This window comes from Triturus cristatus, chromosome 6, assembly GCF_964204655.1.
Source record: "Triturus cristatus chromosome 6, aTriCri1.1, whole genome shotgun sequence".
Lineage (NCBI taxonomy): Eukaryota > Metazoa > Chordata > Amphibia > Caudata > Salamandridae > Triturus > Triturus cristatus.
The window spans coordinates 562,366,860-562,379,650 of record NC_140589.1 but is presented as its reverse complement, the minus strand read 5'-3'; the positions used below and the strand labels follow the sequence as shown (position 1 = coordinate 562,379,650).

At 42.1% G+C, this 12,791-nt stretch overlaps 1 protein-coding gene across 1 annotated transcript in view; it reads left to right on the top strand.

The window, feature by feature from the left end:
• Nucleotides 1-12,791, top strand: part of ELOVL4 (ELOVL fatty acid elongase 4) — a 197,683-nt gene that overhangs the window by 106,787 nt on the left and 78,105 nt on the right. The window contains exon 2 of the mRNA XM_085611006.1: nucleotides 5,920-6,107. Coding sequence (XP_085467132.1) covers nucleotides 5,920-6,107 — 188 coding nt within the window. The remainder of the gene's footprint in view (nucleotides 1-5,919; nucleotides 6,108-12,791) is intronic.

Here is a 12,791-nt window from a genome sequence, read left to right as displayed (position 1 = left end):
CGGGTGGGCGAGCTGGGGATGCAGAGGCCAAGGGAGGTGGAGAAGGAGCTACCACAGATACCAACACAGCAGAAGGTTGATGATTGATAGAACCATCCAAGACCTCGGTAATGCTGGTACTTTGTCTCTCCACAGACTCCTTTTCTTTGCCCAATATAGGTTCGGAGTCCTCAATAGGCAACACATGCCCATCTCTCCCGTTTGGCTCAACCATGCTCAAAGAAAAGGACCACTCTGCTAGATCTATTTATTTAAATATAACTCCCATGGCATGTGCTAAAAAAGAGTCTAGAGTGGTACATTTGGTGGTGCTATTCAAGCCTATAGGTGTCTGGGCACCACCAACTTTACATTTACCAATGGATGCTAGGTCCAACAAAGCAACTTTAGATAGAAAAGGGTGCAGTTCCTCTTGGGAGTGCATCCCCAATTAAACAGCAGCAAACTACATAAAAATAAGGGACATGCTAAACAATGTAGCCCACTTGCTTCTCCAATAATGGCCAACCAAGTGAAGGTCCAGATCAGAGTCACTGCACCATGCCAATCTGCAAAGTCCACTGGATCCAGAAACCAAGTGAGTAGGCCCAGCCTTACTCGATTGGTTGGATACGGGCCTGCTCTTCGCCTGGGCCACGCCCGGTCACTATTCGCGTTCGTCCCAGGCTGCAGGACGCCTCACCCAGACTTATGGTGCTCCGGCACCAGGAAACTGATGCAGCAGTCTGGGTAGCTGGGGGATGTAGTCTCCTACCCCAAAGGATGCAGAAAACAGCAACAGCAACAGCTACAGTGTACGAGGCACCCATGCTGCGGGACGCCTCTATCTGATGTATGGCGCTCTAGTGCCAGGAAACTAGTACAGCAACCGGGAAAGGTTGTCTCCCACCCCAGCGGACGAAGAAAACAGCAGCAGCCCAGTCCAAGGGACATCTTCACAAAGCCTTGTTCTTTTTTTTTTTTTTGCAATTAGCCCTTTCAAAAGATTGAGCACATGCAGTGAGTCACCTTGAATAGGTTATGGGTGGTAGAAACAAGTAACACATCTAAATATTGAACCAACATTGAATCTTCAGGAAAGGCCTGGGTATTGAGTTCTTTCTTGAGGGCTTGCGAAAGGATGGAAGGTGACATGGTAAACCCCTGCAGGGGTCTCCGCCACATCATCTGGCCTCTGCTAAATGGGAATGCAAACAGTAAACATAGAGAAGAAGCTAGAGTTTAAATCAACTGTAAACTATTCAGCAGTGGCAAGATTACATGATAATATAGCAGAATCTGGGCAAATTGAGTAAAATTACTCTATTAATGGCCCTCAATAAAACCGTACACAATGTTTACTTTCTTAATCTGGAGTATTTGGGTGTTGCAGTAACTTGCCTTAGCTTTCAATACCACTTACTATGTCAGTGATGTGATGAGCGACCTAATTTCAGCTTCTCAATGTAGAGTCTATTGTGTGCATGTTTTCTCTGGTCGCAGCCGTGAAGTGAGCAGAGAGTTTGGGCAGCTAGATCAGTGAGCCTCTTTAACACACCCATCAGTAACCTCTCTTATCCATGCCTATTCACCCAGCCCAGTCAAGCCTGTCATTTCCTACCTAGACAATACCTTCATGCCTTTTTAAGACGAGCAGAAAAAAAAATATGCACAGACATTCCACAATTCAGCTTCCCAAAGCTGTCTTATCTGATCAGCCAGTCAAAAGCTGGGCCATACTCTTCCCCAGTTACCCAGAGAAACTTCGCCCTTACCTCTTGGCACTTGGCAGGCATCATTTGGAGTCCATTGTAGTTGTCTTTCCCACTCCAGCTGAGTGGAGGCAGTTCCTTGCTAAGGGCACCAGAGTCTGGCAAAGAAACAGAGCCCAGGAGCCTACTTGAAGTTTGAAAATGTTTAGTAAAGAAAACTAAGCAAAAACGTGATATTGCTATGCAAGCATGAAAGATTTCCCCTCATAGTGGTTGTGCATTTAATGCATTTTGCCCCCTTTGCACGAGCTTTTTATATCCTTCTACATTAACCCGGAGGGAAACACATGGCAGAAACCGAAACTTTGATAGCACTGCACGTGCACAGCTTTCTCGTTTGCTTAGAACAGTAATTCTAGGCACTGATATAGGAAAATAAGAATCCTCGCTTATTGATGGCAAGCATGTCAGAGTTTCTAACACGTCAGAGGAGAGGAGGCCTGAAAAACTATGAGTAACATGGGCAGGCAAAATGGCTGCAGATAAAGCAACATGGCTTCAGCTACTTTTTGCCATCAGAGTATGTCTCATTTGTTAGTCCCCCGAGCTATATTAAGTTTCTCACTGATCTTTAGTTTACATCTGCTCCCTTTTTTTGTTTTAACTCTGGGTGATGTTGTACAAAAACAACTATTCTCAACAACGCTATGCATTGCTCTTCAAACACTGTATAATGTGGACTGAACAATCCTCTTTCTCAGTTTGCATCATCTGTTACATCTTAACAAGATGGTGTCTTTCACATTTTCATCAAGACTGAGACACTCTGACATTCGCCACAATGTTTGCAAATATTTCTGAGTAAACCGAACATCTGGAGAGGCTGTTACATTCCATTACGTTTTGAGCAAATAGGTTTGCTCTGTTTGATTTTAAATAGTTTGTCACTGATTGTCCTTAAAATTAATTTAGAAAGAGCATCTTTGCTTTCTGTTGTTAGGTATGTATTTGCACTTAGATTTATGTAATGTAAGAAATGAGGTTTCAGCAAATTTCGAAAATAACTGTCATAATTACATTCGGGAAAATATCGTGCTGTGAAGCGAAATGGGCATGCCGTGAAGGATATCCATCCGGCATCTCTTAGAGAAAATTCAGTAATCAGTATAAGCAATGTCACAAATGAGAATGATGCTCATGAGGGCACCTCTAAATGTGCCTATAGTATCTGTCTTCAGGGGGGGGGGGAGTAGTAATTTTGACACTTTCCTGATTCTGCCATCATTTAGTCACCCATCTTTGTCAGTTGAAGAAGAATGTTTTCTCTGTTGGAGCCTTATCCCTTTTTTTGGTTCTGAAAATTTGGCCACACTAAACACCACACTACCAATATACGGCTCTAGGTACATCAGCCTATCACCCCATTAAACTGCCTTGTGTTTCCTTGACTTTTATTTTTATGGAGGCCACATCATCTTGTGGAGATGTGCTTCCATTAAAAACTTCAAAGGGGATCCTGGTAATTGTGTTATTTTCCTTATGATGCACAAGAAGGCAACAAGGTGATGGGTAAGTTGTGGGCAAGCGATGTCATCTACTGCTGTTCTTTGAAAGTTGCGATGATTGGCTCATGTTCTGAAAATCCTACTTTTCTTGAATTGCTGGAGTGAATGTAGTTTGCTTTAGGTCACTCCAAGCGTTACTGGGGACAACATCTATTAATTCCTGTTGTCTGAACAGATGAAAGCTGCGTGTATAAAATAAGCCAAAGAGTGCACAGGAGAGATGTCGAGAACAGTTCAGTGACAGGAGAAGCTTGATGGAAGGAAGGATTTTAAGAAACCACTCATCTTTCTAGCTTCAGTCTTGCATCCTTTCTTTCTACAAATGTAGAGAGGCTTCTCTGCTTTAGCCATACGCCATTCCCCAGCCTGTGTAATCCCAATGAATTCTTTTTTTCTCCAGACCTCTGCATTCCCAAGCCTTAAGACGCAGGTACAGGAAATATGCAGATCCTTCCGTGTGTTACTGGTATCCTGTGGTTATCATCATGTGGCACTCTGGAACTAGTGCTATCAACTCTATGGAGAAGGGAGTCCCTCTGCTAATTGCTGAGAAGCAAGTCTTCACCATTTGTGTTCAACAACTAAATAAGTGTCAATCGGAGAGCTTATGGGAAAATCTTTGTGATTTGTAAACTCTATCTTTGTGAAGCAGTAGACCTGTCCAGATTTATTTTTATTTACATGTTAGAGTTTATGTTCTATAGGTGTTTCCTTTAAAGATGATAGTACCCACACATGGGTGAGATTCCAATGTTCTGTGTTTCTCAATGGTTTAGGTGAGGGTAATTGGTTTACCAGGTACATTTTATGGGAGCACACTCGTAGTGCAAAGAAATAAAATGCCTCAGGCAAATTAAACCTTGAACCTTTATCTCAAATGAATTGTTTGCACAGTGGTAGAGTGCTGGTTGCATTTTCACAGACAATCTTGCACTAGGCATATCTTTGGTGTGGGCCTGCTTCATATGACATTATGGCATGATTGGTAAAAGCCAAGATCTCGAGATGCATCAAAGGGTTCTATAAGAGTTGCTACCAACAGAAGAGTCTCAGTTCTTTAGCTACTCAGGATCTGTAAATGCATAATTTGTCTGGATAGAAACAAATCGTCAATACACAAAAGAAGCAACGTTTTATTTACTGAAGCCCTGGGCGGAATCACACAGAGTCCATTCTGTCGAGTGTTTTATCTTGTTTGAGTTGAGATGTCCCTTACATATGTTTGAAGACTTACCGCCTTGCATTATAATTTCGAACATATTATTGATGTATAGCCGAGAAGTTCAATCAACAAAGGAAAGGTAGTTACACTTCAGAAGGAAAGAGAAGTTCATCTTCAGCAAAGTAAATTTACAGTGATGACATCCAAGAGGCCCATGTTCGCCTCTTATCTCACTTTCGAGTCTGTTTGAAGCAAACAACATTCCATATGCAAGACCCTATCCTCGCCTGAAGGGTGTGTCTTGGCTACATATTGAAGAAGTCCTAATTCTAAGCATGTGTCACTTTTATCCAACCTAAAAAAGCACCATTCTCTTAAATGAATACTCTGGCCGAACAGTAATTGCAAAACAACTAATTATTTTCTTGGTTCTTTAAAGTTCAAGGCCACAAACCATACATAGCTGAGAAAAGGCAGCCTTGTACGCCTGCTGCTCCTGAGTTTTTATAATTACCAAGCAAGAGATGAAAACTTTCCATTTACCTCAAGTGGTCACTTTCAAAGAAACGTCAGTATGTTTTTTAGAAACCATTCTAGAAGCACAATTCAAACTGGAGACTCTATTGCTACTGTTTTGACAATGGTTCAAGTCTATATGCTCACATTTTTTTCGCTTTCACAGGTTGTATCTCCCATGACACATAGTGATGACTCAGTAGAGCAAGAATGTCCTCTCTAGTCAAGGATTGACATTTTACAGGTCTCTTGAGTGTTGGGAGTTTCTGAACTGTAACTGCTAATTTCATGTGGCTTGATAGGGAAAAATTCTGTTCTCTAGCTTCCGGCTATCATTCAACCGGCTCTCACACCTTTGGGAGTACGACAGTGCAACCCTTGGTATGCTTATTTTTTTCCGTCTCTGCGCTATAATCGCACTAGTACATTGGTCGTGCGCTGGAAAGTGTGTGTGTGTGCAGAAAAATATGTATATTTTATGATGAGTTCTCCCCTCATGGGTCAGTGAGGCATAGTTAATTCCCTAGCTATTTTTAGAACTAGTTAGATGATTCTTGTCATAATTTTATATGCAATCGTGATGTCAAGTTTGTCATTTGGTAAACAAAATGTTTCAGTGGAACTTGTTGGTATTGGTTATTTTCTATATCCACACCGAATCTTAGCAAATGGCGACATATCTAGTACATATTCGATAGTACCTTTGCTGTTAGAGCACGGAGAAAATCATTGGCACATACGAATTTTGTCACAGCTTTCCATTAGTTTTAGTTAAACATTGCTAACATTTGCAAAACAGGGCAAAAAGCAATGGGAGTAATAGATAACCCTGGTAGGTCCCTGATTGGATCTAACACTGTTGCCATGTCACCTCAAGTTATAACTCCTACAGTACGGATTTTGACTCTGGTACTTTAAATGCATGTCCTATTTGTTACTTATTCTCAATACCGTGTAACTTGCTAATCTTTATTTCATTTCTTAGATAAACGTGTTGAGAATTGGCCTTTGATGCAGTCACCCTTGCCTACACTGGCTATAAGCACTCTCTATCTTCTTGTGGTGTGGTTGGGCCCTGTATGGATGAAGAACAGAGAACCCTTCCAGCTTCGTTACCTGCTAATAATCTACAATTTTGGGATGGTTATACTTAACTTCTTCATCTTCAAAGAGGTTAGTGCTCTTGAGACAAAAGTGCAGAATTTAGATTGATGTTTTCATGTATCTTTTGCAAATGTGCATGATCCTTCATTCTGTTCATCGTGTAGTGGCAGTCTCGTTACCCTTTTCCCAATCTCAGGGAGACCACAATAACTGTAAGCCGATACTAGCCTTGCATTTGTGTTCCATGTGTGCTCCGTTACAAAAGTCATCAACAGCTGTTAAAAATGAGCTGGTTTTTGCCATTAGCTTGTGAAACATTTATTTTTTTATTTTTAGAAAGCAATATCGAGAATACAGGAACCATCAACACAAGAGTCAGAATTGTCAAACCACTGGGTTATTTATATGCAGTTGACACTTCTCTTTCTCTACTTTCTACTGTATATTGAGGACCTACCAATTCTTTGTTGCAAACTGCAGCAAATTACTCCAACCGTGATGGTAGCAAAGTTGGAGTTGGAATAAACCAAAACACTGTAATGGGTTCAGTGTCCATATCTCTATGTTCCCTTCCATGTCATCAATCAAGTGTCTCTTTTAGACAGTGAGTTCCAACCCTTCTACTGCCAATGGAGCCCTTCACAGTCAAGGTACTGCCTGCATATATTTGGTATTACGCATATCACTGTGACATAGATATGACTTCAAACATTGGTGTATCAATGGACATGCCACACACTTCTCTTTTACAGTAGTGTTTGAAGACCTTCTCCCATTTGCAAACAACAACCCAGTGGCGTAACAATAACCCCTGCAGCACCTGCAGTGGAAGGGGGGGGCACGAGATCCAGGGCCCCCTCCAGCAGTGTGCACTGACGGCAGGACCCTGGCCTGAGAGCTCCTGACTGGGTCCGTAGCATAGGGGTCCCCTTCTATGTACTTTGCATGGGGCCCCCCCTCAGGTTTTGTTACGCCACTGGAATAACCCTTGGGAATATGACAACATACAACCTCATTTTCATAATATCGGTTCACCTGTATATTGCTCTGTAATGCGGAAGCTAAACCACTAATGTGAAACCAACCTAGTTATCATGAAGGCCTTTCTTTTACAAGGGAATTTGGTAAGCCCCTCAGTTTTTCAGGCCCTTTGATAATATCCCAGCAGGCCTGATACAATACTGTGGTCTTTTTCTCATCTGTTTGCAGAGATGTCTCAATTTGGTCAAGTTTCCTTAGCAATCTGGAATGAAATTTGAAAAAGACAACATGACCATGAGTAAATAAGGGAGACTCAAATTAACCCTAATGGGCGTTGTCTGCAGAGTTGGCTAGTCTTTCTATGGTATGCCCCTGATGGGGTGCTATTGCACTCCACTCCAACATGAAAGATTTAATGATCTTCCTTGCAGAAATAAACCCCAAACACTGACTGTGACTTGTGTCTTCTCTATGAAATGTGTTCAATGCTTTATTATTGTGGCTACAACGATTGTTCAGTGCACTTCTGGCATTTGTTTTCCCCTCTAGGATAATTCTTCAGTGTAGGTTTCTCCATTCTAAGAAACTGTATGAGAGAGTCTTTGGTCAAACCCCATTTAGATCCACACTCCCTTTACTTTTGAAGAGGTTCAAAGCAGTTCACAGGCTCTCAGAAGGACACAAGGCTTATCTGAGTAATTTGCAGCAGGGCGGAAAGAAGGCTTCTATTATTTGGGGTCCTATAGGCTGCTTTATGTTGTACCTAGAGGAATAGTCAATTAACCACATATGTATCTATACCCTGTTCCTCAAGTGAGGCCACCACATATCCAAGTAAGTGAAGCATGGGCAAAGCTTCACACATGGACGTCTGTGGAGGAGCATATCTAGCTCTGCTTAATGTGAGATACATTTCAATATGTTCCCTTTGTTCAATTGCTTTCTGTTTTTATTTAATTGTAACTTTAGAAATGTTCTTTGCATGTTTTTTTCACGCTGCTGATCCATTCTACTGGGCCATTTTTTTCTCTGAGAAGTACCTAATCGCAAAGAATTACATTTTTAAGAAAAGTAATTGATTTGTGAGCAAAGTGACAAGTAAGGAACACTAAACAATGATCTAACTTGCTTATGGCTGCAGCCTTTAAACTACAGTACTATGCTCTTCTCACACCAGAGTCATTTGGAAAGATTTCTTCATAATGTTTTTTGGTGGCTCTGTGGAGAAGATAGTGCTTATTCTCGAGTAGACCCTTTTTAGATCAAGCAGTTCCCAAAGGCCTAACCTGTTAATAAATACACAGCGATTATTTCAGGTCAGACCCTTTACCCCTTTAGTCATTGGCTGCCTTTTGCCAAATCCCTAGTAATGTTTCTTCTATATATTGTCCTTCATGTTTTGGTTCAGCTCATGGCATTTAGTAGATGTTTACATTTAGCAATTTATATTTTTCATTGGTGATCAGTGAACAAAGTGGTTTTCTGATAGCACTCTAGCAGAGAAGTCCAAGCTAATCTGCACGACATCACTGGGCCGAGATGTTGCTTTAAGAGATGAGAAGTGAAAATTGGACATGGAATGTAATCTGGCAGATGGGAACTCAGATGGAATTCCACACTCTTGAAATATCAGTGGGAGAAGTCCTAGCGTCTCATCTTCTCCTTCTTACATTCCTTGGCTACTAGTCTTGTATGGTGCTGCTGAGTGCTTTGCACATGCAAACAGATGTCTTGAACTCGGTCAGTGGGTTGTTGGATTTGAATGCTTTGTGGACAGTGCATCAGGTTTTCACTGTGATCATTGAGTTTGCGTGCATCTGTATTCGTTTTAGAGACCTTTTCTGAAACGGGGTGCTACATAGCTAGCACTTCTCATGTTTAGTGGTCCTCAAGTAATCTTAGACACATGCCTTTCTTCAAGATGGAATAAGAAAAGTGCCTGGACAACAGTTTTCTGATGCCTGCTTTTAGAAGGAAACTGCATTGTGCTGAGCAGGATGAGTTCGTCTCTGATAAAGTTATTGTTTGTGTAGAAGCTCAGAGACTTGCTGCTGTCTGAACTGTAGAGTGATTCTATCCACGCTCACTACTGAGAGACAACTTTGACCACTGTTTTGTATATATCCCGTGGACGTGAGCACAGTATCTTTCTGTGTGAGTTTCAGTTTCAGGTATACCCAAGATATACATGCTTGAATAGTAGCGAGTCATTTCCTCAAGCAGTTGATGTGCCTTTAGGTAGATTAAGGTGCATCTTTATGCTGGTAAATCATTGTTATTGAAAGTCAGCAGGTCTTACAGAGGCTAAAGATGACTGGAATCAGGTTGGGGTCTTGAGGCACTTTGTTGGTCACTTGCATTGCCTCAGGCCTGGGCAAATTAATAGGGTCTAACAGGGCTTTGTTGGACCATATTAATTGCACGGCAGTGGTTACCAGTGAACAAGAGAATTTTGTTCAAGATGTTGGTCTTAGCCCATCATGCTTTCTATGGTGCAAGGCCACAGTATTTGTCTGCCAGACTGCTATGGTACCGTCCAGCTTGGATGCTTCACTTCAGTGAGGCTCGGCTGAGGGTGGTATCTTGCTGTAAGCAAATCAGGATAGGGCTCATCTTTTATAATATGAGCTGTGAAAGCCTGGAATGGTTTGCCATTCCAACTTCGGCCCTGCAGGATGAAACAGGCTTTCAGAAAAGGCTTAAAATACATCTGTTTAGGACATAATGCATTCTCTCCTCCAGTGTTTACCCATTGGATCAGCACTGGGACACTCTTTGAGTAGCTGTGCGCTATATAGGTCTTTTCATTTATTCATTATGATCTGCAGTACTGCAGGATGATGTGCTCTAAACTCATTTGGCATGCATGGGTATGAAATGAGGTTTTTATTGATAGGGAGTGCCGAAGATAGTAAAGAGGTGAGCAAGAGGAGAAGGCAGGAGGTTGGAGTTATCAGATACATGAAAACTGTCATCAACCACTCGGATTGTAGCTGATACTGTATTGTACTGTGATCTGAACCCTGAAAAGGTTTGCAGGAGAGCATTTCTCTCTGACACCTAAGTATGCCGGCAAAGGGATCAATATTATTGAGAGTATAGCCAAAAAGGTAATTCTCCATGGGGCAGATCACGGTCCAGCAGGCTTCCAAATGCCTCGGGCCCCAGGCATAAAATGTGTCAGGGAAGAAACCAATGAAGTGGGGGGGGGGGGGTGGCGTAGCTTGACAACTCAACATGGCATACATGGATGGTGTGAGCTCCCTGTGCAGCTCTGTCAGTAATCCGCATGCATCAGTGGATTTGGTCTAGTTGGCTTATGCCGAATGTATCAACTTTGCTGAATGCCCAGATAATTTTGAGGTGTTTTTCTGAAGTGAGCAGCAGTACAGCTTCTGCACTAGAGATGGAGTTTGGTGCCAGTGGGTCAAAGAAGGCATGGAGAAGTCCCTCCCCGACCTAGATTTTCCTTCCTGCTTGAATAGCCTAAGGAAACTGGTAATTGCTCAGACATGGGAGCTGCTCCTTATAGGAGGGATCACATGGGGTGCTGCGCGGCCTGATCCTAGGGGCCTACTACCCTTTGTCTCATGCTTGTCTTAGCTGGTTTGGACTACTCTGGGTAAGAACTAAGAGAACTGTGGAGCAAATGATGGTCCGGTTGAGGAACAAAAGCCGTTGGCAACTGGTCAGGTGGATTGGGGATACTGGCTGCATTTGCTCCCATTGAGCCCCCTTTCAGCCCCCTTTCAGCCCCCTTTCACATATGAGGCATAGGACAACAACAGGTGGGGTGCTAAAGTTGGGAGGGGTAGCCTTTCTTCCCCAGGTGACTCAAGCTGGGAGCATCTGAATCCTGGAATATCAGGGTTGGAAGATTCAGGAGGGTTGCTGCTTGTGCCCCCTTTTGACTCCTTGTTCGCATGGGAGGAAGAGAGTGATTGGTGTCTACAGTGTTTAAATGCTTCTCTAGCTCAGTCACAGCCTGTCCCTGATTCCTACAATAGCTGGCAAATTACAAATTGATCATAGATAAAATGGGGTGACATACACCAAACTATTTCTTAGTGTCAAGCATTTGCAAAGCAGTAGGCCTCTTCTGCGTGAGAGCTATTCGCTTGGCCAATGTATTTTAGCAATGTTGTACAGTAGCTTAGATTAGGCTTCGATTAGGGTGGTGTGCAGTGTAGTAGCGTGGAGTGGGGTTGCGTGGAGCGGCATTGAGTGGAGTGCTGTAGAGTGGTGTGGCATAGAGTAAAGTGGAGTGGTATGGAGTGGACTGGTCTAGTGTTGGGTGGCATAGAGTGGAGTGGCATGGAGTAGCATTGTGTGGAGTGGTGTGGCGTGGAGTGGAGTGGAGTGTCTTGTAAACCTAATCTTGGTGCATATTTTAAACTACAAAAAATGTGTTGGAGTGGTAGTGCATCAAGGAAATGATGATGCTTCCAAAAAATGTAATTAGAAAATGAGCTCACATGAAAACCACAAGCAGTAGATCGAAATCTGCGCTGCCATGGAGGGTATGAAATTGTGAGTATAGCATCACTCACAGACCATCTGGTTGGAAAAGCTTGGGAAGAACAACTGCCAAGGCTCAATTGTCAAAAAGCTGTGTGGCATAAAAACATTACCTATGTTGCATGCAGCAGTAAAATCTGAGGCCCAACAAAAAGAGAAAAATTACCCAGAAGGAAGCTGAAACTGGATTAATTTCTTCGAAGAAAAGTAAATGCTGAAAACAATCTGAAACGACTAACTGGTTTGGAAACACAAGGCATCTGGAATGTGCAAAGCTTCCACCTGCCAGATGTGTGGACTTTGGTACTCATGCTTCTTGCTTTGATTGAACAAAATACATATTTAATTATTTTTTTAATGTAACACATAAGTTTATGTATGTTATTTAATCGGTTCAATCACATTGTGTGCGTGTGTTTGATGGCGCTATGCGTATATTCTTGTTTTATTTAAATGTATGCCATTGTTTGTATGTCTATCAATGAAGAAGAAGAATATTCGATGATACATACAATCCCTTGTTTTCTCTTCCAATCTTTAGGTAAACAGTTAGATCTGTGAATGTGACACATGGTATAATCTATGTACCGTTTGTATTATTTTATAAAAATCATCAGTAGTCATTAACTGATGTTCAGAGAAATAATAGTGAGCCATTTTTCTCTGTCAACGTTCTTAAGATTGATCGTATAGGGAGCATTTCTAGATATATAACATATATTATGTATAAATATCAGCACATCTTCCCTCTGAGGGTTAACAGATGAGAATTTCAGGAATGCACTCAATTTAGCTAGTTGTCTGTTTTCAAACAATTTATGTTCAAGTTTCTTGATCCTGGAACCCTGCAACCCTGCTAATAGTGTAGAAGTGAGCTACCTTATCTGTCCCACTGGTGGAGGGCCACCCTTTGTCTACGGGTTCACAAAATGAGGATCGACAATGGAGTGGAACAAAACACAAAATGATTACATCTCATGAGAGGAGTCCATCATACAGACACTACAAGTGCCTGAGAGGGTGTGGAAATGTACCCAAAAGTGAGCACACTGGTGCAGGGTCATCTTCTCGTCCACGTGTCCAAAGACTAACAAAAAGAGATCGGCACTGGAGTTGAAATAAAACACCAAGTTTATTAATCACTCATGAGTGGGACCACATCAACACAACACCCTCAAGTGTTGTAGGAGGAGGTACTCTGAACTCATAAACCATCGTCCTTATATACAGCTTTGTTGCAATGTAAGCATATAG